This window comes from Acanthochromis polyacanthus, chromosome 1 (assembly GCF_021347895.1).
Source record: "Acanthochromis polyacanthus isolate Apoly-LR-REF ecotype Palm Island chromosome 1, KAUST_Apoly_ChrSc, whole genome shotgun sequence".
NCBI lineage: Eukaryota > Metazoa > Chordata > Actinopteri > Pomacentridae > Acanthochromis > Acanthochromis polyacanthus.
The window spans coordinates 9,869,060-9,896,846 of record NC_067113.1 but is presented as its reverse complement, the minus strand read 5'-3'; the positions used below and the strand labels follow the sequence as shown (position 1 = coordinate 9,896,846).

Genomic DNA, 27,787 nt, shown 5'->3' with positions numbered 1-27,787 from the left:
AGGTGTGTTTAAAATGAGTAACCCAGAACATCATCTCAGCAAAGACATCTAGAGGGAGCTTTTCATTTCATAAATCTCTTTATTCTGCTTTGGAGGCCAGTGAGGACAGTCTGCAAATATAAATAAAAATAAGCTCCAGATTTCTTTATGATACATCTGCTGTCTGTGGGGAAAAGAAAGTAGAACTGTCTGAAGTCTGATATGGCACAGAGGACATGTTGAAGTCAAACTGAGTGAAATGAGCATGAAGTGACCAAGAAAAGACTTGCCCCATTCCTTAATAACTGCCCCCCCCCCCCCCCCCCCAATACTCAACAACACAAATATTCAATATCAGTTATGATACATGCAGAAAAATATGAATTAAAAAAGGTTAAAAGCCTGTGATCTCCACTCTATTCAACACCTACAATAAATCTGACAATGAAGTGATCAGTATTAACATGAGTTAAACAAAACCTCCTTAATGACAGAATGAAGGTGGGGTAAGAAGGCTCTTATCTCCTCTCTCTGTTCACTGTGTCTCTGATGCTGCATATGCTGGGGTTGTCTTTCTGCCTTCTCCATCGTTCTGCAGCAGCAGGTCAGTCCTCGGTGGTCAGGGCCTCTATGGCTTCCAGCAGGTGTAGAGCCAGGCTGTACTGGGCGTGTTTTTCTGGCAGCATCTCGATCAGACGGCCGACCAGCCGGCTGGTCTGAGGCAGAGGGACCAGGGGACACCTCAGCTCACTGGGGTCCTGCAGCACACAAACAAACTATGTTCCACACTGTTTCACAGGCTTCCATGTCCAACAGAGCACCTGCGTTGGTAGAAATCCTGATTCTATTCAGTCTAGTGGGTCAGTTGTGGTCTCAGTGTTCCTGCCAGGGGTCTGTATGTCAACGTAGGCGCTGTTCCACTAGCGCCTACTAGACTCGATTTAGGTCGTTTTTAGTTACACTGTATACCACCTCATCATGGATGGAGTCGTCATAGCATGGCAGTCTGGAAGTCCCTTAACGTCATTTGTGTGCGACACAAACGGAACACAACAATGGAGGACATGGAGGCGACAGTAAACCTGCTGCTCAGTCTGTGGCGTATTGTCATATTCGAAGTAAAAGAAGACAAATGTGCACCGTTGCTGTTGCCAGTTTTTTTTTTCTACAGGCAGGTTTGCTTTTCATGAAGGAGTCGCTTTCGTGTGTCGTCACTCCCTGTCCAATCAGAGGCCTGCACTCTGTAGACGTCACATTATCGGCTCCACTCAGCTCGCTTGGAACCTCAGTCCAGTAAGTACTAAAACAGTAGCTGGTACCAGGCACTAGTCTTAATGGAAAACCTCACAAACCGAGTAGAGTGCTAGTGGAAAAGCGCCACATGTTGACTCAGCACCACACAGCTAGGTCTGGTTATAAAAATCCATATTTACTCTAAGCACTCAGCCAGTCAGAGTGGGTCTGGTTCTACTCGGCCCATCTCTAATTATGCTACATTAAAATCAGTTGTGTAAAAGCTGTTAACTTTTCAGATCTTTATTCACAGATATTAAACTGGGTTGAACATTTTCATGACTCTGGTTTGAGGACGACTGTCAGCGGTCTCCAACTGATCATATCTAGTTAGGTTGGGGCCATGTTTTCCACAGACTTCTACTTGTATCCTCCTCCTCTCTTGTTTCTGTCTTTAAAAGTTACATGTAGAATGCTACATAGAGAACAGACTGAATGCTCCATGTTCTAACTAAAGGGATCAGACAGCAGAGCTCAGAGCAGAGCTGCAGTTCTCACCATAGCTTTCAGCCATGTGCAGAGGGTGGGGGGCAGGCGGGCCAGCAGCTCCATGGCAGCCTGGGTCTGGCTCTGACTGTGGAGAAGAGAGTAGCTCAGCCTTTGCCCAGTCAGAACCAGGAGCTGGGAGCCCAGCACATCCTTATCTTCCACTTCTAACATCACCTGTGGGGAGGATGGCAAAGCACAAGTGATCAAAGAAGGTTTAACAGAAGTCTTCGCATCCAAATTTTAATCTGACATGACCGAAGTGAGTCTTTATAATCCGGTGCCAGATTAAACAACAGAATGCCGTTTGTGACATCACACTGCATCGTCATTCCTTTACCTCCTCAGCTCGGAGGTCCAGGCCTTGGTTGTAGAGCTCACAGACGAGATGCCGTTGCAGGATGTCTGGGTTGACCTGCAGCAGGGAGCCCAGCTCCAGACACATGGAGGGCCACCAGTCGGCCTTGGGTCCAGTAGAAGGCAGAGGAGGAGAACCGGAGGCCGAGCTGGAAAAATCATCTATAGCCTGCACCCAGCCGGTCAGCACCCGAAGGAGGAACTGAGACAGAGAAACAGAGATGAGACGGCAGGTAGGAAAGCTCTACATCTTCTTCCTGTCCTCTGCTCTTCATTTATCTCTCACCTCCTGCCGTAGTGACACCAAGCCGGGGTCCATGTCTCCACTGGGCATCAGCTGGATGGTGGTCAGATCTCTAAAGAACGCATTCTTACCCTACACACAGCAACATTAAGCAGAAAATGTAGAGTCTCATTGATTGATATTTCCATGATGTACCCTAAAATCTGCTGGTCGGTTTAAATGGAATGCTGTCCTAAAAAAAAAAATCACAAACATGGAAACAAATGAAAAAGGTAAATAGCAAAATATCCATGATATGTGGAGTCGCATTTTTTTTCCAGGATTCATAACACAGGCGGGGGCTTGGAGACTTTTTTTTCAAGTTTTGCAGAATAAATAATCCCAAAAAAATGAATAATCTTTAGAACAGTGTGATGTTGAACTGAACACATTCTTGAGTTGGTCGTACTTCCAGCTGTGGTTGTTCTGTTTCCATAAAAGGTGCAGAACTCTACAGCAGAGTGAAAAATGAGGCCAGGAGGAAAAATACACCCAGAAGCAGCTCAGGGTTCAGAGAGTTAAAGGTTAGTGGCAGAGCGCGTTGAGTCATCTTCACTTTTCTCCTAAGTGTGGGTGGATAGAAGAGGTCGTACATTCAGTCAACATGAGCATACGTGTCTGTTAGGAGTCTGTCTACTGACCTTACTATCAAACAGGCTCAGTGGTTTCACCCTGAGGCTGAAGGTCATCGCAGCGTGAAGCAGAGATGCTAGCAGGCAGTGGTGTTGGACCAGGGGGAAGTGGACGCCTCTTTGATCCAGGGCCAGTTCAGCTATGGAGGCAGGACCCTCAGCTCCACACCAGGCCTCCTCCACAGACAGTTCTGGAGCAGAAACCTCCTCCACTGCAGAGTCGGCCTGCAAGATAAACGAACAGAGATGGTGAGGAGGAAGGGCTGAGTGTTCCATATGCAGATCAAGTAACCGTGTGTTTTAGTAATGGTAGTAGTAGCTTGGAATCATTCACAACACATCTGACATTAATTTGTAGTATATTAGTGACAACAGTTGAGTATTCGCAGCAGTTCTCAAAGCAAACTAACATACCTTGCTAAACAACTTCCTCTTATAGCAGGCAATAAAACAGCATACACCGCCAGTACAAAAAAGTCACCACCTGGATTTAACTGAGCAAGTAGATGACAGCCTTCCACTGGGTAATTACTGCCGTGATGAACACGTTTCAGCTGCAACAACTTCTTTAGCCCTAGCTGATGCAGTGAGGAGCTTCTCATTTCTTAAGCAACCATGTCGGAAGACATATCCTGTGGTCATGGAAAGGATGTTAATCTGTCTCAGAAGGGTCAAATTATTGACCTCCATCAAGCAAAGAAAACAACTAAGGAGATGAAACAACTAAAATTAGGCTAAGAACCGTCCAACGCATCATTAAAACCTGAAGGATAGTGGAGAACCATCATCTACCAGGAACTAATGTGGTCAAAACAAACTCTTAGATGATTATAGGAAATCAACAGTAGAACTCACAGCTGTTTAATAGTGGAAGGAAGAACGTTTCCACGTGCACAATGTGAAGGAAACTCAAAGGATTTGGACTAAACAGCTGTAGCTCTAAGAAAATCACTGATCAGTGAGGCTAGTCAGAACAAAAGGCTCCAGTTTGCTATGGAGCATAAAGACTGGACTCTGGAGCACTGGAAGAAGGTCATGTGGTCTGATGAGTCCAGGTTTACCCTGTTTCAGAGTGATGGGGGCATCAGGGCAAGAAGAGAGGCAGATGAAGTGATGCCCTCATCATGTCTACTGTCTACCAGCCTGTAGGGGTTATGAGTTATGATCTGGGGTTGGTCAGGTTCACCAACGTTATGTTCCAAAAAATGAGTTCAGCTGACACCTGAAGATACTGAATGACCAGGTCTTTACATCAGTGGAGTTTTTCTTCATCAGTGGGTGTCAGGATTCATGGGGCTCACATTGAGAATGAGAGGATCAGGGAGCATGAGATGGATTGTCCTCCACTGAGTCCAGATCTCAGCCCCACTGAGAATCTTTGGGATGTTCTGGAGAAGACTTTGTGCAGCGGTCCGACTCTCTCATCATTACAAGATCTGGGTAGAGAATGAATGCAACTCTGGACAGAAATAAATGCTGTGACACTGCAGATGCTTCTTGAAATGATGCCACAGTGAATGAGTGCCATAGTCAGAGCCAAAGGCAGTCCAATGAAATATTAGAGTGTGCAACTTTTTTGGACAGGCAGTGTACCTCTGCATTCTTAAAAAAAAGCCAAAAATCTCATTGCAATGTGCTTATTAATAACCTATTCCTCTTTATGTCCTCTGCGTTTCCCTGTCCATGCTTTGTGCTGGATCTATGCGAGCCACTGGTCATTCTCCATGCTTACATCTGCAGTCTCTTTACTTACATAGTAATTAATAAAAGACAAAGGGCACTGATTCTTAACCAACTCTCCAGTCACCTCCATGAGGACTTGCAGCAACTGAACACAGCAGCCCAGGAAAGACGTCATGGCTTTATCTCCCATTCCGACATCCTGCACACAAAGCATATGCAGCTGAACACTTTCAATCTGAAATAACCGCATAGATCCATGCAGTAATGAACGAGTAGCATAACACAAACTTACCCGTCGACATAGGCGATCTTTGGGTGCTTTCCCGACCTACAGAATTAAATGTAGAAATGTAATATGATGCCTCACAGGCTCAAAAAAGTCCAGAGATTCAGAAGCCTGCTGTATTCTATGTGAGTGTAATTTACCTTCTCCATCAGGAAGGCTGCTGCTGAGAAACGCTTCACAATAAATGTGCTCCACATCATTGTAGAAATACCTGGAACAATTCAGAGACTCCAATGACACACTTAGAACTGTCACTATGAGGAGCTACTGATTTACAACATGGAGACACTGACATGAGAACCGGTAACAGTACCAGCTAATAAAGAAAACTACTCCACTTCCTTCACATTATAAAAACTTCTTACTGATTAAACATATATAAGGATGTAAAAAGGCTTTGGACCACTAACCCAGCTGAATATGAGGACTGGAGATCAGCTTCAGATGTTCCACAGCCCAGCACAGGTATCGACCCTCCTACCAACAGAAACAGGTGAGACTTCAGATGGAAGAACAGAAGTGTTGGTTTCCTTGCACTTATGAAACCTCACTTTACTCCTTAGCAAAACAGGCTCACTGCTGCTAGTGATAGGATACAGACATGACCAGAACGAAGAAGCTGTGAGAGAAGATCAGTTTTACTTTGTACCTACACTATTGTTGAAAAGTTTGGGGTCATCCAGACTATTTCATGTTTTTTCCATGAAAACTCCCACTTTTATCCATGTGCTAACATAACTGCACAAGGGCTTTCTAATCATCAGTTAGCCTTTCAACACCATTAGCTAACACAATGTAGCATTAGAACACAGGAGTGATGGTTGCTGGAAATGTTCCTCTGTACCCCTATGGAGATATTCTATTAAAAATCAGCCGTTTTCCAGCTATAATAGTCATTTAGCACATTAACTATGTCTACACTGGATTTATCATTCATTTCATGTTATCTTCATTGGAAAAAACTGCTAAGGACATTTCTAAGTGACTCCAAACTTTTACTGTAGTGTGAATCTGTGTGTCAGTATGATATATATGTCAGGGTAGAAACTGTGATTTGGTAGAATTGGAGTCTCTGCCAGTAGAGTTTGCGATTGTAATCTCTACCAGTAGAGATGGAACTTTAAATCTGACCCCTGACCCTAACCTTAAAAGTCTAACCTTAGCCCTGACAAATCTCTACTGGTAGGATTGGAGTTTCTACTGGTAGAGACTCCAATTCTACCAAATCGCAGTCTCTACCATGATATATATGTGTGTGTGTGTGTGTGTGTGTGTGTGTGTGTATTGTGTGTGTATTGTGTGTGTGTGTGTGTGTGTGTGTGTGTGTATTGTGTGTGTCCGTGCACCTCTGGGTCTTTGTTCCACTGCACCACATATTCCCAGCAGCAGTGGGCAAAGAGCAAGTCAGGTGAGAGGGAGTGTGGGAACCGCTGGCATACAGCCACCAACAGCTCTGGAAAACACAGAGGACAGTGACTGATGCAGATTGGACATCAAGACATGAACAGGTTCAGTGAAATAAGGAGCACTGCTGCAGACGTTAAACTGCTTAAGGAGTGCTATAAACACCTACAAAGGTTTTAACAAGATGGTGGAGCTCTTTAATGTGACAGTTTGCAAATTAAAATATAAATGTATTAATGCCTAATGTAGGGCTGCGGCTATCGATTATTTCAGTAATTGAGTATTCTATCGATCATTCTGATGATTAATCGGGTAATCGGATTCTGGTTCAACTTGAAGTGATTTCCTTCATTCTCAGACAGTGTCAGACCTACATTTACTTCAATACAATATCATGTTTGAATGTATGAAGTCTGATAGTTTTATTGTGCAGCTGTCTGCTATCAATAATCAGCTGCATTGATCAGTAAAATAAATACATTAACGAATGTTTAACAGTTTTCTACCAGCCTTCCTGCCACAGATAATTCCCAGTCGCAGCTTTTTGCCGTCATAAATTTGATGTTCTTCACTGTTCTCCATTAAAACAACCTGTTGACTGAAGCAGCTGAACACCAGCAGTTCATTTAGTGGAAAACGAGTCAAATGTTTGTGTGACAAGTTTGAAGTAGAAAGTCTGAGCAAACAAAGAAAGCTGAAAACCACCTTCATACCTGCTAACTTTGACTGAGGTTTCCGTTTTTAGAAAGTCTTCATAGTTCAGATTCTGATCTACTAAAAGCCGTAAACACTAGAAAAGCTGCACCAGTTAAAAAAGAAGCGTCAAATTTTAAATCCCCTTATTTATTGATTATAGATCCACGTCTGTATAGGATGAAGGATGAAGTCTGGGCCCGGACCAGTTAGGAACCTGGGGTTTAGTGTGAAGTGGATTAAATGAAGCCTCAATTCAGAGAATTTTGCCTCAAGGAATTTTAGTAATCAAATCACTGAAATAACTGGAGGAATGGTTTGAGCTCTGGTCTAATGTCTCTTCATCCTCACCTGCTGTCCCGTCTGGGTCTTTTTGGCCCTTCTCCTCATTTCCTTCTTCCCCTTCTTTATGCCGTTTATCATCTCCATCTGTGTTCTCTCTCTTCTGGAGGATTTCCTTCAGCCGCTCAGGGGCCATGCTCTGCTTGAACACCCACTTGGAAACACTGTCTGCAATTCCACCTGAAGAGACAGACGTAAAAAAGGAAAACAAAACATGAGACTGACAGAACCTACAGGGTGGTAACCTGGAGTGACCGTGGGAAAGACAGAAAGATGCTTAGGAAGGAAACAAGAGGGGAAAACAGAAGAAAGGCAACATAAGAAGGTACTGGAGACACAAATCATTCAGAAGAAAAATAATTACAAAAATTTAAAAGACAAGAGTCAGACAGCATGAAATCTACCTGAGCATCTTCTTATTTGCAGCCTACCTGTGCCTCCCTCCAGCAGTGTTTTGATGGAGCACTGGACGGTAGCGCCCCCTGCTGGCCCCTGAAGAGGAGGCACCAACAGCAGAGTCTGCAGCACCAGAACATCCTCCAGCTGCCGGACACACACCACCCACTGCTCCAGCTCCAGCGACACCGCCTCCCACTCTGACTGCAGCTAACACACAGAACAGAGCGAGTGTTCAGAACGGCTGACAGTATTCTAAGAAGTACAGAGCTGCAGCGCTGAGTCACATTAAAATGGGGGTTCAACTATTTTCTGGCAGCACTTCTCTCATATATGAATCTTCTTACCTTGCTGTCAGCCCGACTTGTGATGCTCGCTTTAGCAGCACGGTGAGCGACCAGGGCAGCTAGCAGAGCAGCGGCAGCATTGTGAGACTGGATACACGTACAGCGAACCTGCTGCCACCAGGGGGAGACGGACTGGGGGTCCCAGGACTCCTCAACCGCACCTAAACGGAGGAAGAGACAGTGGTCTCTTGGAGATTTTAAATCAACATATTTCCTTGCTTCCTTCACTCACGTCTCAGCTCTTCCTTTGGTCTACAGACTCAGTCTTAAACGACACCAGTTGTTTAGGATGTGTAGTATGGCATTATCACTGGTCAGACCACAAAGATGCAGCATTTACATGTTCAGCCACATCACTAAAGACTTCAGCATTAGATGCAGCTGTGTTTCTGTAGCCTCGCTTAGCTAGACTGTATCCCCGTTATAAGGGATATACGGGAATATGGTCTAGCCCTCCTCCATTGACACATTTTGACAGGTTTTCAAGCTCCGAGCAGATCAGACCGAACCAATCAGAGCACCAGAGGCGGGAGTTAACGATGCGACCGCAACAGAGCGAGGTTTCTCTCGTGCGCTTTCCTGTTTTGTACGGGCTGAATTTGTCCTTAAAACCTCAACAAGAAGCAGCTCTTAAAGCTTTTCTTTTTAAAAAGGATGTATTTTTAATTCCGGCAGGCTGTACGATAGAATGCGTAATGCTGCCCTCCACTGTTGAAAGGGAGAGCTTAGATTTTCCTCAGGACCCCTGTACGGCGAAGGAAGCTGTTAAAACTACAAAACATCATGGCGGAAAGGCAATTGTTAGGTCGCTTAGTGATTGCGTCACACATGTGTTACGCTGATTGGCTCTCTCCAATTCAAGCTGTGATCGGTAGTCCCGCCTCTGGGCTAGATTTGGTTCAATGGAGCAGTTCCAGACTGACTTTATGTGTATTTGTAATACACAATATAAAGGCTGTCTGGTCCCCAGGCAAGTGTTTCTGTGTCCTAGGCTCCTCCTCAAGTCTCCTCTGTCCTTGTCTCCTCAAGTTGTATTGATGTACTACGAAGATCCTCCATACTATTGGAGTGAGAACCAATTCCAGGTCGTGGGAGGAGAGAGGAGGGCAGGAGGGTTCGTTTGTCACTAACTTTACTTCTTTAAGATGATTTCTGATTACTGCAACAGCATCCTCTATGGTTCATAAGTCCTCATTAAACTTCAGAATATCCAGAACTCTGCTGCCCACCTCCTCACATAAGGAACACATCACATCCATGAACACATCACCCCTCTCCTCCAAAACCTCCCCTGGCTCTCTGTCCCACAATGCACCCAGTTCAAAGTCCTCCAGCTGACCCACAAAGCTCTCCATTCTTCAGAGACCTGCTCCACCACCACACTCCCTCCCGTAGCCTTCGTTCCTCCGCTGCAAACTTTCTCTTTCCACCCTGGGGCCTTCTCCATATCTGCCCCAACACATCTGTGACTGCACCGACCTGACCACTTTCAAATCGTTCATCAAGATCCGCCTGTTCAGAACTGCTTTTAACACATAATACTAACATATTCTGACTTTGTTTATGCTCTTCCTCTGTTTTAATGTTTCCTGATTTCATAATGTAAAGTGTCTTTGACTATTTTGAAAAGAATACAAATAAAATATATTATTATTTTGATTTGTACCCAAACCACACTAAAATGTGATTCATGATCATTAAAGACACACACAGAAAGGTTAGCCCACACTACACCAGATTACATACCTTTCATGTTACTAAGAGCAGCCAGTAGTGTGTGCAGGTTTCGAACACTTTCCACTGGTTTCTGTAGAACCTCCTTCTCCCTTTGCAGCCACACGCTCAGCAACAAAGACTGACAGAAAGAGAAAGCAGAAAACAATGATGAAATAGCCTAGCTGCCCTAGCCCCATGTTTCTGAAGGCACAAGGGTCTAGGGAAGCTCAACAGGGAGGGAGGCGGGCCAAAAGGTTGTCTTTCAAATCACTCTGCAGCAATTGGGTAGGTGTACAACCAATCAACGCAACGAATAGGCTGACGGAGTTCCTAGAGCGCCGGCGGATTGTGGCTAAGTCCCATTAGCTTCCCAACCAGCGGAGCCAACTGGTTTTGCCATATCTCGTCGGCATAAGTCCAAATACGTCTTTCTTCTCAATGAAACACTTCAGCGCCGTCCTTTGTTTATCTTTCAAGTTGAATTTTAGCTTCAAATCTTTAAGGGCTGTGGCCAAAGCCGAGTCAAAAGATAACTGTTTATTGTGCGCTGGTTGTTTCTGTCAGAATCGTCGCGCCTCTGTCGTCACTTAGTTACCCCCGCCTTCTGACTCTACACTTCATGGTGATTGGTCCGGCCAGTTTTAGGAGAATCCAGCCTCGAGCCTTATGGAGGGTAACTAGACCCACCCTGGCAGAGAATTAAATTCGTTGCCGTGGGTTGTCTAGCGCGGCTAGGCTAATGATGAAATTCTTCTACAATTCTAAGTATGAAGTACTAAAAACTGCATGTCATCACTATTTGGACACAGTTCATTAATGTCTTTTTCAGCCACTAACAGTAACCGGCAGCTAAAGTCATCCTAATTTCACCTCAATCAGTCAGTACTTTCCTGCATCTTACCAGTAGCTGCTGTGGACTGATGCCAGCCTGTTGGAGTGTTTCACAGACTTTATGGCGTGGGCTTTTTCCACACAGACAACCCCAGAACAAAAAGTTTCCTGAAAGGACAAACAAGAGCAAGACCTCAGTCTGGATTTGTGCCATTCTCTCCCTTTCTGTCTGGTGTCACTGATATTTCTGTACATGAAAGGTTCACTTGTTTCTATTTAATCCTAAATAACTGCCCTAGTGGCTTGCAAAAATACTTCCTGTGCCATTTTAACATCCATACCTTAGTTTAATACATTTACACCACGTGTCTGGTAGGATCACAATCACATCAGCTGGCAGCTGATGCAGTGTTCACTTGTTGTCATGGTTACAGTGACACCGTGCTGTGATCTCACAATGATACAGAAATCTTTAACTAATCCCTGGATCCAGACTATAAGCTGCATCACTGCCAAAATCTAATCACTTGGTCCTTGTGTCATTTCTGACCTTCCCTGAAAATTTCATCCAAATCCGTTATTCTGTTTCAGAGTAATGTCACTAACAGATGGATGGACAGACAGACCAACGCTGATCATCATATAACTCCACCGCATTCCTTGGGGGCTATTAAATTTTAGATTTTTATGGCAAAGTTGAAATAAAGTTGAAAGTCGAGGCAGAAATGTTGATAAATATGTGATCATACCGAGCTGGTTCCATTCAGCTTCAGACCCACGAATCACCTTTAGCTCCCCATCATCTGTGACCTCCATCTGAGAGAGGAAAGTCTGGGCAGGTGGGGGGGAGTCAGGTGAGTCCTGGGCAAAGGAAACGCTGGGTCTTGAGCTGTGCTGAGCATAGTGTTGCAATGTTGGCCCAATACGGGACAATTCATCTTCTATGCCTTCAAGGGAGTCCTGCTGGGTGGAGAGAAACACAAACTGGAGCACAACTGTAGTTTCATGAGGCAAAATCATGAAGAATGACAGCTAAGGTTTAAAAGACCACATATGAGGAAGGTCTGTATTTGTGCGTTTATGTGTGTGTTTGTTCTCGCACGTTTTCAGTGGAGCCCTCAACATTTGGTGCAGAATGCAGCTGATGGATGTCAGTGTACAGCTGAAGCAACTTCAGCTGTGAGGAGCAGAGCTGGAGTAATGTGATGTCCACCTCCTCAGGGTCTGTGAGCCAAAAAAACATCAGAGAAATAACAAGGGAAAAGCTGCTGGTGAATTTATCATAGATAACTAAGAACTCCATCTACAACCAAAGTTTTAATTCACCTAATTCTACTAAGCATTTCATATTGAAAAAAATAAAATAAAAATCTCAAGAATTAGTTTCTTCTCACCAACAGACTTATACTTTACCTTTTTGCTTTAAAGTGTCATGTAAGGCACATGTGATGTTTGTAAGACAAGAGACAGGAGCATTCTTATTTGATAGCAGAGACTCCAGAGCCTGAAAGGAAATACAGACACTGGAGTTTAAACCTTGACTGTTTCACACACTGTGCACATCAGTTAGTGTGTGGAGGGGGCTTCTGTACGGATCTTTAGTCATACCTGCTTCTTGATAGCAGGATGTTTGATATCCAGGAGAATACTTCTGGCTTCGCTCTCCAAAATATCTGAAAAAAAAACAATAAGCAAAGAAAGGAAAGAACATAGATTGAAACCTCACTCATCTCATCCACATGCTTCTACATCAGTGGTGTCAAATTCATTTTAGTTCAGGGGCCACAATCAGCCCACGCTGATCTCCAGTGGACCGGACCAGTAAAATCACAACACAACAACGTATAAATAACTCCAAATGTTTCCTTTGCTTTAGTGCAAATAAAGTCCATTCTGAAAATGTTCACATTTAAGGAATTATCTTTTTACGAAATATTATGAATAACCTGAAATTTCTTAATATAAACTAAATTTCACCAACATTCAGCTTCAGTTTATCATTTCCACATTACAACTTCCAGATCACAGAGTGTCGACAAAGGAACACAACATTTAGTCACAGATATCTGAGACTGTATGATACAGTATTTTATTATATGATCAAAACGACAAGTCAGTCAAAAAAAACAACAAAAACAAGACAAAACATTACAAAAATGACACGCAAAATGACAAAAACAAGACAAAAAAACAAGACAAACGACACAAAACAAAACAAGAAGAGACAAAAAATTTGACAAAGCAACAAAAACAGAACAAAAATTTACACAAATGACACAAGACAAAAAATGAAAAAAGCGGGAAACAAAATTACAAAAAATAGACAAGCGACACAAGCAAGACAAAATAAACACAAAACAACAAAAACGATGCACAAAACAACGAATAAAGCAAAACACAAAATGACCAATTTAAGACAGAAAACACAAGCAAGACAAAAAGGAAACTCAAAACAACAAAACGAGAAACAACAACAAAAACATGAGACAAATGACAAAAGTCAAACAAACGACAAAAACAAGACAAAATATTACAAAATGAGACACAAAATGACAAAAGAACAATCTAGTATTTTACTTTATGATACAAACAACTTGTCATGATCTAGAAATTATTTTAAGTTTATAGTTTTACAAATTTACAATCCGCAGTAAATGTCTTCTCTGGAATTTTTACACTTTGAGGGTCGGATTGGACCCTCTGGAGGACCGCTTTTGACCCACGGGCCTCATGTTGGACACCTCTGTTCTAAATGTTCTGTCAGGTTGAACTGTTGTGTCTCTTACCAGGCTCCACATCTCTGCTCTTCAGGAGAGTAGTCAGTCTCTTCACCAGGTGCATATCTTTGGCTTGCTCGCTCTTCTTGTCACTGAAATGGAGAAGAAACAGAAGGATGCAGTTAAAGTGGATTTCTAACAGTCTTCATGTTGTAATGTTAGAATTCATGCTGTAGTGCAGAATGAAATTGTTCAAGTATAGCAGCCTGACATTTGTGCTTAAAATCATTTTTAAAAATAGAATAATAATATGAAGATTTTTCAAGTTGGGGTTGTGAACCTTTCCTGTTAAAGTAAATAAAAATTTCGGGTGTCATATGTTTCTTTCTGCTAGCATGTTATAGCATGAGCTCATGATTGGATTTACTACACTTCTATAAACAGCTAGAAGCAACAAACTGAATTTGGTCAAATGTTAAGGTTTGTCAAAACCTAGACAATATTAATTTTTGGTAAATCCTTTTAATCTGACCTGCTACAGACCTTCTTCACCACAGAAGTTTATTTTTATGGACATTTCATGTTTGTAATGGCAGGAAAGGAAACAAAAGTCAACTTATATGAAGAGTTTTGCAACGTTGGGACCTGAACTCTCTTTTGAGCTTTCTGTGATGTTTTTATTTTGAAATGTGGAAAAAGTCTTCCCCAAATCACTGCACACACATCCAAGTATATCCTAATCTTGCTCCTATCTGTTAACGCAACTCAATCAGACTCCTGCGGTGTTAAAGAAAACACATGAATGCTACTTGGTCTACAGTAAAAAGACTTCTGTCGAGACTTTTACTGAAAGGTGACCAAATGCTCATTCAGACATGAAGCCGACACGTTCAGATGCCATCAGATTATGGAGTGCATGTCTCATTAAGGAACCTTAAGTGAAGCAATAAGGGCATTTGTACAAAAAATACCTAAATGACAGCAGACCTACAGTGTGTTTCTGCCTGTGCACCAACCTGAGGGCCAGGTGGAAGGGGACGTTCACTGTCCTCAGTGCTCCTGTGGACGGATCCATCAGACAAACCTGCTGGGTGTGGAGCTGCCAGCCCTGACTGGTCACGCTGTTGACCCCCATCAGACGGTAGCCAGCATACAATAACCTGGAAGAGCATGCACACACAAATTCATATGTTACATATCATTTTTGAATACTATTCTCTAGCCTTCCCATAACTCACTGTGTCCTGTTTTGAAGAAACAGTTAGAAGCTTTATTGTGTGTACCTGCAGTGCTTTCCCACAGTGAAAGCACCAACTCGAGGCCCCTGCTGCATCGCCCACACCTCCAGGATTCCCCTCCGAGGGGCATAGATGACTAAGAACAGAGCATGGCGTCTGGGAAGGGAAGCAGAGGGGGAGAACTCCCGATCACCACGCTCTTCTGGGACCTGCAGCCATCCCAGCTGGGCGTCCCTGTAACCTGGAGCCAAGGTACATGGATGACAGACATACAGATTATATACCTTCACATAGTCACAAAATATTAGCAAGTGATAGCTCAATGGTCTGTGTCCTCAGGCCTTATGAATATATCTGAGAGGTTTCAATTTTCACTTAAATTTAAGATACATTTTGGGACAGAAGAACGAAGCAATGGATCTCTACATGTTCATAACAGCTCTGTGGTATCTATTTAATTCTTGACAAAGATTTCTTTTTACAACACCTATGCATCATTCATTCCTTAGTTCCTCTCACCTTTCCACATGCGGATGGCAATACCCCTGGCCAAGTCCAGCAGCGTAACTCGACCAAAGTCATCCGTTACTCCAGCCAGTGTGTTGCATGGGGACAGACATATAGACTCGCCGTGGCGCCGGGAGTCTGGGAGACCGAATCTGGAAGACAGCGGTCAGGTTTAAGGACAAAGGAAAGACAGAAACAAATTTCAGATAGCTGGTATCAATAGGGATTGCATTTGTACTGAGAGGTCATGACTAGTACCTGATCCCTAAAGGAGTAGCAGGCTCCACCTTGGGCTTCTGTTTCTGGACAGCCTCTTCTTCAGTCTTGTTCTTGTTCCATCCTAACCACCCACTGAGAGGAAAACATGGACAGACACAAGGAAAAAAAGAGAATAAGTGAGCAAGACACAAATAAAATGAGAAACAGGAAAGGAGAAAAGACACATTTCAAAGACAGTGAAATCTACCGGAAGGATAAACAGACTGTCTCACAGTACGGATAAAGTTGTCACTGAACAGACAACAAACTGTTAGAGTGTTGATTGTGCTGCTTTGTGCCGTTTCAGCAGCAGAGGGTTGTCAGCAGAGCATTCCTCAAGTGTGTCAGTCTGAAAAGGCATTTAGTGTGTATGTGGGCACAGTATGGACAGCTCCATCTGTCTTTTAAACAATGCTCTACACAAATTAAGCTATGATGGATAGCTTTGCCACATTCCATGGCTACAATTACTCATTCCCCAACCTTGTTTTGTTCAGTACGGTTTGCCTTAATTGCTTCATTATTGTCCTTACACGATGTGGTTCTACACACACACACACACAAACAAACAACAACACACCTGGCAGCACTGAAGAGGGCTGAAGTGAGTTTGCTGGCCACAGCCAGAGCCACATGTGACAGGAGAGGCTGGGAACTTCCCTGAAGACACACAAAGACATCATGAAAAGCTGAATTCACCATGAAAAATGTGTTCTTTTGCACACTCATACACAATCTCCACCTTATTCCCTGCAAGTCATTCGTGTAGGTAATCTATCCATCCATTTTCTATACACCAGTTCATCCTCTAACTGACATGCTACTATTACAGTTATTCAAAGTAGGAAATAAACAGTCTGACTTGCTCCATCTCTCCTGGACACACTCACCTCTACAGCGTAGTAAAAGCCTGTGTATGGCCCAGCTCCCACCGTCACATACTGGCTCATGGCGGGGGGGCTGCCTTTGACTGAAGCACTGAATCCCCCCAGGATAGACGCGTTCTTCATTTGGTCAAACACACACAGTGTCATAATGCCTAACAGCAGGAGACATAAGTGGGATGAAGTCAGCCTTTCACCGATACAAATGCTGCATATCAGAAGGGCTTTCCTTCATTATAATTCATACAGAGTTATATTACATCATATTATACAGAGGGTTTGCAGAGTTTGCTGCTAAAATATTATCAGTAAATTACACCTGTAATAATGAAGGTAAAAAGTAGGCAAGTCACATCAGTCAATCCTAATCAGCTATTAATCCTGAAACTGCCTCTTACCCACGCTGCTGTGGTCCACAATGGTGTCCATGTCCTGTAAGCCCCACTTCTTATAGGCCAGGGGAGGAGGCTGGATCACATCACTACCTGCTGCTGCAGCTGAATGGAAAGAGAGGCTGATGATGCAACGCAAGATAAGACGCTTCAAGTGAAGAGACTATGTGTGATCATTATCTGTTGGTTGCTTTTTGCTAGCATGGTAGACAAGCCTTGCATGTAGCTCCATTTAAAACTGTAGTACCTGACCTTAATCATAACAAGGACTGCTTTAGGGCGCACGGCATATTCATGGGCACAGCAGGAGCAGTCAAAATCACAGAGCACTACTCGATGTTCAAATGCTGCTGAAGCTCAGCTACTAACCTCTAAAGGCCATGTACAGAACTTCTGTGCGTTTGTGTGTGTGGTTGTAGTACAGAATAAGTGCGCGCATGTATTCTTAGTACCTGAATGCTTTGTGGCAAACACTATCCAAACAGCCAGCAAACGAAAAACAACAACACTTGAACATTTAAGAAAATATTACTGCAGTGCTCATCCTGAGACAAACACACACCAATATGATTTCATGCTGGTCAAACACACACAAACACGTGTTGAAGAGTAGTACCTCTGGCCACCTGGTTCCTGCAGGCCCGCAGAGACTGAAAGAGACTGAAGCCATCTATAGTGACCATAGCACCAGGGTAGAGGATGCTCAGCTCCTCATGCTGCAGCAAAAGGAAATCAATAATAATTGTTTTCTGTTTGCTCCACAGATGTGTGTTCTGCAGGTTTAACCTCAAAACTAACCATACAGACAAAGGAACTGTTTGGTCTTTTAGCAAATAATACATTTATTCTGAACAAGAAATCCAATTAGTGTGGCTTTTTTTAATGCAAACTATTAGAGTAGTTATGATACGCAGTCTTGACACGTGTGCATTGCCTGCTCAGTTACTCCAGGATGACGAGGGATCTCATACGTCCGACACTTGAGCCTCAGCACAGGGTCCTCATGCAGCAGCTGGGCCAGCAGCAGAACCCCGCTCTGACAGGACACAACATCAAATACTGTCATTCCTACTCACAGACTGTACTGAATGCTTTAGGCTTTAATGACTAGGTGAAAAAATAATCTGTTGCCGAAGACTACAGCCCACACCAAGTAGGGATATTACAGAATATGGAAGTACCTCTGTGTAGAAGCGGACGTAACCAGATGTGAAACCCACTACTACACATGTCCAATCAGGTCGCCCAGTGGAGCTCCTACACACAGAAAAATGAAAAGAATTTAACATGTACACACATACGCATTTTGCTCTTCCTTGTTTATTTCACACGTACGGAACTCTTACCTCTTTTGGCTTGCCAAGGGGATGCAGATGGCGCTGCTCACACACTCTCTGGAAGAAAAAAAAACAGACACAAAGCAGAACGTAAAGTCTGTAAGTTCAAGTGCTCGTCTCACATTTTGTTTCTCCACAGCAGTCACAAGACCTTTATTTGCCCTACAAAGTTTTTGTCATCTTTAAATTCATATTTGAAGTTGGCATGTAGTTTCTATCATAGTGTCATCTTTATCATTTGTTCCTAAAAGCAGCACTGCAAAAAAAACATGTTCATATTTTTTAAAAGCACATAGCAGCATTAAAAGGGCATCTGACAAGTCTCAAATTATTTCTGCAGCATGACAACAACACTAACAAGAAAAGCACTGAGAGAGTGCAGTCCTCCTCCAAGGCTGCTCATTCCCCCATATGTCAGAAATGTAGAATTTTTTAACTAGTTATTGATGATCAGAAATCACAGCACATTAGAATGTGTCCATTTAATACAGATGAATCCGCAAAATGACCTCACGCTGAGCACAGCTGTGTGTTCTGCATGTGTACGTTATGTACGGATACTGAAACGGATGACCTAAATATGTGTTGAGTGACAGGAATTGATGGGACTCAGAAACACCCCCATAATTTGATCAACTGTTTCTTCTATCATTTCTGATGGATAAGTCCTGATAAGTCCTCAGTGGTGGATTTGTAGTAGAATCACAATCAGCTGATGTAGTGTTCACTTGTTGTCATGGTTACAGTGACGCTGTGCTGCTATCTAGCAATGATACAGAAATCTTTTAACAAATCCGTGGATCCAGACTATAAGTCGCATCACTGCCAAAATCTAATCACTTGGTCTTTGTGCCATTTTTGACCTTCCCTGAAAATTTCATCCAAATCTGTTTGTCTGTTTTTGAGTAATGTTGCTCACAGACAGACAGATTAACAAACATATGCCAATTGTCACATAACTCCACTGCGTTCCAATATAGCTACAGTCATGAAGAGCTATCTTCAGTTATCAATTATCAGTATCTAATAAGAACAAGGTGTGTTGCAAGAGACAGCATCTCCATTAATACCATGAAGTCATTCTGGGACTACGGGAAGAGATAGGCAACACTGATACTGATCAGAACAACCCATCTTTAAAGTTTCCTTACAAACTTAGCTCAACTGTACAGTATCTAGATGAAGTGGTGTCATTTTGAATTTGATTTAAGCTGTTCCTGCTCTGTGACCTTTACATGAAGTTAACCTTTTAAGCTTCAGTCAATTCCAGCCGTTTTCAGTACAAAAAAATCGCTAATATTCTATTTTTAAATTTAAAAAATGACGAAAAATACAGGGAATATTGGACGCACATCGCGAGGTGCATTTCCTTGAAAACGACCGATTCGTGGATTTTATACCGACTTCAGGACATGTTTTGGACAAAATAGTTTACTGGCTTGTGTCATCTGGATGTCCAAGGTTGGATTATGGCCGTTTTTTGTGGAATATTTTTTTCTGTGTGTAATAATGAACCCGGAAATGTGAGTCGCGCTGTGTACGTTAAAGCCGTGTATAGAGAACGGATGGATGAATATTTGTTTTTGTCGGACAAATGTGTTTTTCTCACCCGCTGTGGTAATCACATCTGAAAGTGGTTTATACCGGCGGATTCATGAGAATCTAAGCTTTCCATCGGCGTATAGTGTTTGTATAATTGGGTTTGCAGCCGTCGGACATTCTTGAAATTCCTATGCAAATTAGTAGGTGTACCGCTGGCGGTACACCTACGACGCACTGAAGCGTAAAGGGTTAATACAATAAAAAAAAACTACTGATGGCATTATTTTGGAAAGCATCCTTATTTTGCTTTCAGTGCCTTACAGATTTCCCCATCATCAACTCTGCCGCTTTATTTTTATCATTTTCATTTCTTCTCGTGTTAGCATAACTTTCTCACCCTTCTTCAGAGCTGAGGGTTCCAGACCAGGACACAGCCAGGGTCATCTCCTCTCTGCCGCTGTCATCTGTACGCCATTTAGCTGTAAGAACCAAGAAACATTAACAGAAACACACAACTCCTCTGACACATAGCGTGTCTGAATATCACACCTGATAGAAAGACCGCCCTGTGTTCACGAGCCACAACTAGCAGGTCAGAGCAGGGCGACAGCGACACAACACAGTCCTGCAGCCAGGGGTCTTTCTGCCCAGCCGTCTCCTCCTCCACCTAAGAGAAGGAAGAGGATCATATCTGCAAATGATTTCAGCAATAGTCACTTCATGTCAATATCAGACAGTTGGGAAAGTTGCTTGAGGCTTTCTATATCTATTTTTTTCCTTTTTTAGTTTCAAATATGAAATATTTTATTATTCTGTGCTTCAATTAATCCAGGATTTTTAACACCAAACACACCTGTTGCTGAATATACTAGAAGAAAGACGAGAATATGAGTATATTATACTACTATATAGATTAAATACAAAAAAATGGCAAACCGTAGTGGCAGAAGTGGATTGTCCCGTTTTGTTGTTGTCCGTGGATTCCCCCTCTTTGTTATCACCTCCATCCCATGCCGACTCCCAGTCAGAAGTGTCCCAAGACAGCTCATTATCTATCAGGAAAGAGAAAACCAAGCAGAAAAATCCAGTAAACATGTTTTAAGTCAGGAACGTCAGTCGATGGAACTACACACGTGGACAAAATTGTTGGTACCCCTCAGTTAAAGAAGGAAAAACCCACAATTCTCACTGAAATCACTTGAAACTCACAAAAGTAACAATAAATAAAAATTTATTGAAAATTAAATAATCAAAAACAGCCATCACTTTTGAATTGTTGATTAACATAATTATTTAAAAAAACAAACTAATGAAACAGGCCTGGACAAAAATGATGGTACCTCTATAAAAGATTGAAAACTATTTGACCAGAGTGACATGATTAACTCAGGTGTGTCATTTAATTGACATCACAGGTGTTTCCAAACTCATAATCAGTCAGTCTGCCTATTTAAAGGGAGACAAGTAGTCACCCTGCTGTTTGGTGAAAAGGTGTGTACCACACTGAACATGGACAACAGAAAGCGAAGGAGAGAATTGTCCCAGGACATCCGAAAAAAAATGATAGACAAACATCTTAAAGGTAAAGGCTATAAGACCATCTCTAAACAGCTTGAAGTTCCTGTGACAACAGTGGCTCATATTATTCAGAAGTTCAAGACCCACGGGACAGCAGCCAACCTCCTTGGACGTGGCCGCAAGAGGAAAATTGATGACAAATTGAAGAGACGGATCGTTGGAATTGTATCCAAAGAGCCCAGAGCAACCTCCAAAGAAATTAAAGGTGAACTCCAAGGCCAAGGTACATCAGTGTCAGATCGCACCATTCGTCGTTGTTTTGAGCCAAAGTGGACTTCATGGGAGACGACCAAGGAGGACACCACTGCTGAAAAAAACTCATAAAAAAGCCAGACTGGAATTTGCAAAAATGCATGTTGACAAGCCACAAAGCTTCTGGGAGAATGTCCTTTGGACAGATGAGACCAAACTGGAGCTTTTTGGTAAGGCACATCAACTCTATGTTCATAGACTCAAAAACCAAGCATACGAAGAAAAGAACACTGTCCCTACAGTGAAACATGGAGGAGGCTCAGTAATGTTTTGGGGCTGCTTTGCTGCATCTGGCACAGGGTGTCTTGAAAGTGTGCAAGGTACGATGAAATCTGAAGACTATCAAGGCATTCTGGAGAGAAATGTGCTGCCTAATGTCAGAAAGCTTGGTCTCAGTCGCAGGTCATGGGTCTTCCAACAGGACAACGATCCAAAACACACAGCCAAAAACACCCAAGAATGGCTGAGAGAAAAGCGTTGGACTATTCTAAAGTGGCCTTCGATGAGCCCAGATCTGAATCCCATTGAACATATGTGGAAGGAGCTGAAACATGCCATTTGGAGAAGACACCCATCAAACCTGAGACAACTGGAGCTGTTTGCTCATGAGGAGTGGGCCAAAATACCTGTTGACAGCTGCAGAACGCTCATTGACAAATACAGAAATCGTTTAATTGCAGTGATTGCCTCAAAAGGTTGTGCAACAAAATATTAAGTTATGGGTACCATCATTTTTGTCCAGCCCTATTTCATTAGTTTGTTTTTTTAAATAATTATGTTAATCAACAATTCAAAAGTGATGGCTGATTTTGATTATTTAATTTTCAATAAATTTTTATTTATTGTTACTTTTGTGAGTTTCAAGTGATTTCAGTGAGAAATGTGGGTTTTTCCTTCTTTAACTGAGGGGTACCAACAATTTTGTCCATGTGTGTAAATGAACCATTTCTCTTCATTTCTCTTTGCTTAAGTCTTGGTTTCCTGCAGATCCTATTACTACATGAAATAAATAATTGATAAATTAGAGGATAAATGTCGTAATCAGCTTGATAAATGGAAGGACTACATCCAGCTGATTAACACAGAAATGCAAATGTCATCCTGGCAAACACTAAGTGAGAGAAGACAAGAGGGAAATAACTGAAGAAGGTTGTTCTATGGGGAAATAACCTAAAAATACTCGACTATGTGGAAGACAGAGTGACAGAGCCAGTATCAAATCCAGAACAAAATCCCGTTGCCATGGACATTTATAATGCATTATGCCTTGGTGCAGTGAGAGGGCGGTCAATGTCACTGAAATAAAAAAATTAAGTAACAACATATTCTCTGTCTGCATGTATCAATATGAAATAAGGAGTTCAGTGTCTGGAGACTGAGTGCAAAAAGTGCAGGTGCTATTTTTATTTATTTCTGCTCGTTTAGTTCTTCTCTTCCGTTTGGTGTTCTGCAGTGAGATGTTCAGGTGTCTCATGTGGGATGACTCACAGCAAAAAGGGCAGACAGATTCCACCTCCTCCTCCTCCCTCTCTGAGCTCTGCTGGTGTTACAGAGCACAGATCAAGCTCTATCCATCAGGCACTTTACAGAGGCTAGCTGGTAAAACCCTAAAGTAATTACTATTAGAAGCAAAACACTGATATGAACCATTCAGCAGAAATGACAACACCCCTGTTTACACTGATTCTTTTCATTCTGGACGAGAACAATCTTTCAATTTCGTGACCAAAAGCAAGCAAGGTTATTTTTGTTTTGGATGTCATCTGGTAAGGGTTTATGGTGTGCGCTGCCAGCTACAGTGTCCAACCTCAGCTTTGACGGTCTGACCATCCCCTTGTCCTCCTCGGCCACTAATCTGGGGGTCGGGTTTTATCCTCAGCTGACCTTCACAAATCACACAACCCAACTGTGCAAGACCTCATTCCATCATCTGAGAAACATCTCCAAACTCTGTCCAACCCTAACTCACTCAGACGTAGAGAAACGTGTCCATGCATTTATCTCCTCAAGGTTGGATTACTGTAATGGGCTCTTCATCGGGATTCCTGGGAAAAACATCCTGAAGCTTCAATTCATGCCAGGATCCTGATGACAGCATGTAAATAATGCCCACATGACTCCCATTCTTCATTCCCTACACTGGCTCCCTGTCTCATCCCAGATAGACTTTAAAATCCTGCTACTGACCCATAAATACATCACCGGCCACACACCTCTCTATCTCCAAGAACTGATCACCCACTAATCCTCCACCCATACCCTCAGTACAGCAGACAAACTGCTTCTCCACACCCCCACCACCAGACTCCAACATGGAAGACAGACCTTCTGCTCAGCTGCCTGTAGAACAGCCTCCACATCCAGTCGAGGGCAGCACAGAGCCTGGAAACTTTTAGAGCATGACTAAGAACCCACTTCTTTAAAAAGGCTTTTAACTGCTGAATTTGTAGCTTTTAGCCTACTTTAAATTGTCTTTGTTTCTAGCTTTTAGCACTTTGAGACTCAGACTAGTGAAATGTGTTACAATTACAATAAATATTTATTGCCTGGTTGTTTTTCATAGGTAGAGTGAAACTAGCGTACTGTCTATGGCCACTGTCACTCTGATTAGTGGTATCCTGTGTCATTATACACCTCCTGATTACTGCTGCAGCTGTGCTTCGAATCATTTTCATTTGGTCACTGAAGTTCCTGTATCCCTTTTCATCCTTGAAAAATGTCACAATCAAATGTTTAATGTTTGAGTCCTAAAACTGCACTCCCAAAGCTTCACAACGGAGAAAGTTCAGGTGTTCATTTTATAACCATGACCATGGAGCTAGGCTAACTGAAAATCACGTGTACTCACTTACGTTTCAGTGCATTTAGTTTTCTAACTTGTGTTTTCAGTCGTCATAGATGTAATCATGTTTTTCTACTGAGTTTCTACTTAGCGGTTTCTATTTTCTGTGTAGTCTTTGGAAGGAATTTGTTTTTGATCGTTCACAAGAGGAAATATTGCACTGCTAAAGTTAGAAATAATGCAACTACTAAGAAGTGGAGCAATGTAGGTGTAGGCTGTGGGCTGCACAGTTGGTTAGCACTGTTGCTTTGCAGCTAGAAGATCCCCGGTTCACGTCATGGCCTTCCTGAGATCTTCCTGCATGCAGTCTCCATGTTCTCCTGTACATGTGTGTGTTTTCTCCAGGTTCTCCAGCTTCCTCCCACAGTCCAGAAACATGCTGAGGTTAATTGGTGATTCTAAACTGTCTGAAGTTGTGAATGTGAGTGTGATTGTTTGTCTCTGTGTGTAGCCCTGTGACAGACTGTTACCTCTCCAGGTGTCCCCTGCCTTCACCCTAAGTCAGCTGGGATAGGTTGACTTAGCCCCTAGTGAGGATTATGTGGTGTATAGATAATGGATGGATGGAGTACGCTGTGATTTAAGAGGCTGCTGACTTATTGTATCTGACAACACTTGCTTTTCTCAACTGATAACTGTGGACAATCTGAGGATCAGCTTCAGTAACAGACTGATACAACCCTGCTGCTCCAAGGAACGGGACAGGAGGTCATTCTTGAATTCCCCTTGGGATCTATCTATCTATCTATCCTGTGTCTGGCAGATCACAAAAAGACTTTTCACTTTGCCTGCTGATGAAACATTTTCCATCCTAACGTCATTACTTGTATATCTGTAAACTCATTTGCACCTACTTACGTTTCTAAGAACATTCAGATTTGCACATTTCTGTGTCACTCTTGTATATTCTGTTGATTTTTTTCTATATTATACATTCTGTATTATTTTACCTTCATTTTATGCCCTACCCTAACATTCTGTGTTGTCTTATTGTTTACTATTTTGTTGCTGGAACAACTGAATTTCTCTCTGGGAATTAATAAAGTCAGTCCAAGTCTAACAAAAAATATAAAAACAATTAAGAGCAAAAGCAACTTCCCGACTAGTCTACAACCCATACCTACCCGAGGCTAGTGAGCAGCTGCTTTGCTTTTCTCAGTGCTATGGACAGCTAGTTCCAGAGGTAGTTGACTAGTTATATATATTGATGCTACACACTGTTAACGGTACCTGTTTGATTCTTCTCCTCGGCTGGTTCGGTTTTCTTGCTTTGATACAAGAAGTCCCGGACCGTTTTGAGCTCCTGGAGCCAACAAAACTCCAACAAGCTGCAGGACATCCCTCTGCCGTCCAGTCAGGACACACCAAGACGCGGAATCAGCCAGTTAGCCCTCTTGCTAGCAGTAGAAGATCAGCGTAGCTTAGCAGTTAAAGTCTGTTTCTCAGTCCTGCTATCGTGGTAACTTTATGACAGCCTACCCACGGAGACAGTGTTTCTTATTTGTCTTAAAAGGTCCCAGAAATAAACAACAACAACTGTCTGCTACTCTTCTTTTCCCCCAAAAGTGTGCAGTTCCCACCCAGATCCTGATGTGTTCATGACACATCGTTAGCATAATAACACCGCTGTGCTTCCGGGGTCGAGCTTCCGCCAGCATTTCAAAATAAAGGCAGAGTAATAGTGTTTTTTTTTCACGAACAGTAACGAAAGAACTCTGTATGAAAAATAAAAGGTAATCAGGTGAAGCCAGAGACCAAAACCCCCTAAGTGCACAATTTTAACAATCGCAGTTAAAAAAAGAAAACAATTCATGTTAGACATTTTGAATTTCAAAATTTGGTGAGATTGATTTGCCTCCCATACAAATGATACAGGAGAACAATAATCCATTCGTTAACTTCATGTAATATGTATTATTTCAGCGAACTTTGGCGAGCCCATAGGCTGTTAGTAATATATAATGACAGCTTGACTGAAACTGTGCATTTTGTGAGACATTTTAACATTTATTGCTTTTGGTAATAGTAAAACAGCCCAAACCTCCAGAATTTGTAATGTGAGGACATTCACTTGAGTTTTTTTTTTAAGTTATGTCTGCACCAAAAAAATAAAAGAAAAAGAAAAAAGAAAGAAAGAAGACAGATGAGACAGAAAGCGAGAGACTACTGTAGTTGCCATTGTTATAGCTATTCTCTTGTTCTGTTCTTGTTTGTTTTTTTTTGTTTTTGTTTTTTTTTTGCTTTTTAGTTGATAGCCTGTTATTCATGTCAATAAAACAAACTGAAGTACTGTGAATTTCTGTTCATGACTCTCCAAAAAATTTCCCTCAAATATAATTCTCAGCAATCAATATCCTACAATTAATAATTGACAACAATTGGCAAAGCAGCTAATAAAAAAGGATCCAAGTTGAATTTTCTGAAAATTCAGGTCACATCAATAGAACCAGGAAGCACTATGCTTATTATTAGTAATTTTGTGACAACCCGTGCTATTTTGAAGCACTATCCACTGAAGTGGTTGGTGTGCACAATGACCCAGTTTGTGGGATGCAACATAAAGTGATGACTGACACCAGAGTTTACTAAAATTATAGTTTTATTAAAAAGAACAATAAACACCTTAAGTGAAAATCTAGGGCATTAAGTACAAACAAATAAACAGCCCTGAGGGTGGTGAGTTCCAGAAGAAGAGTATGATGATGATGTACTATTCCCAGATCTTTTATCTGCACCTTCCCAGCAGCGGAAAATTAAGAAGATAAAAGTCCATGTACCTCAGAAAATCTAGTGGAGGTACAGAGGGATGTAACAGCAGTTGCATTGCCAACACACATACAGTACCTGTCAAAAGTTTGGAAACACCTAGTTTTTTATGATTTTTGAGAGACATATGCATGATTCTATTGTTTATCTGCAACAAACTAAGTTATTTAACAGTATTAAGATTTATTTTGATCAAATAAATATATAAATGTACAGATATTTGTACAAAAAGGTCAATTTTCATCAAACTGTCACCTCAGTCATTAACAGTAGGTTTTGGATGAAATACATGCAGTTGTATTTTGATCCACTTCATATGTTTCTGTGTACAACAGGTTTTGAGCACATATTAACTCATTATATGCATGTAGGTTAAATGCCTTATCAACCATTATTTAGTGCATTGATGCATGGAAAACTGTTTGGTCTTTGAGCATTGAAACAGGGTAGTATAAAAGGCAGTGACACATCTTGTTTAGTGTTAGTAGTTTCAAAAATGGCAGGAAAGAAGCAAATCTCTATTGAAAAACGCCAGTCTGTAGTTGTTTTGAGAAATGAAGGCTATTCCTTGCGAGCTATAGCCAAGAAATTGAAGATTTCATTAAAAGGCGTTTACTACTGCCTGCAGAGAAAAAACAGTACTGGGTCCAACAAAGACAGAAAAAGGAGTGGAAGGCCAAAATGTACCACTCCACAAGAGGACAAGTATCTCAGGGTGTCCAGCCTTCGTAACAGACACTTAACTA

The 27,787-nt window shown here is 42.1% G+C and overlaps 1 protein-coding gene across 2 annotated transcripts; it reads right to left on the bottom strand.

Moving 5' to 3' along the window:
* Positions 1-59: 59 nt before the first annotated feature.
* rab3gap2 (RAB3 GTPase activating protein subunit 2 (non-catalytic)) lies at positions 60-25,917 on the bottom strand. 2 transcript variants are annotated; one of them, XM_051957094.1, is made up of 35 exons: positions 25,506-25,917; positions 20,540-20,655; positions 20,153-20,270; positions 20,001-20,082; positions 18,071-18,118; positions 17,906-17,981; positions 17,659-17,760; positions 17,341-17,440; positions 16,731-16,829; positions 16,339-16,487; positions 16,029-16,108; positions 15,449-15,541; positions 15,203-15,342; positions 14,729-14,924; positions 14,462-14,605; positions 13,515-13,597; positions 12,337-12,401; positions 12,142-12,232; positions 11,831-11,952; positions 11,478-11,688; positions 10,799-10,896; positions 9,928-10,036; positions 8,182-8,342; positions 7,870-8,044; positions 7,448-7,618; positions 6,346-6,452; positions 5,410-5,476; positions 5,140-5,210; positions 5,006-5,041; positions 4,784-4,912; positions 3,040-3,255; positions 2,402-2,491; positions 2,099-2,317; positions 1,771-1,935; positions 60-737 (listed from the first exon to the last, which is right to left on the bottom strand). In XM_051957094.1, exons 1-35 carry the CDS (start codon positions 25,612-25,614, stop codon positions 585-587), a joined length of 4,191 nt encoding a protein of 1,396 aa, XP_051813054.1. In that variant the 5' UTR covers positions 25,615-25,917; the 3' UTR covers positions 60-584. The 2 variants fall into 2 exon arrangements, with proteins under 2 accessions (XP_051813054.1, XP_051813058.1); XM_051957098.1 differs by having other exon boundaries at positions 4,838-4,912.
* Positions 25,918-27,787: the final 1,870 nt, after the last annotated feature.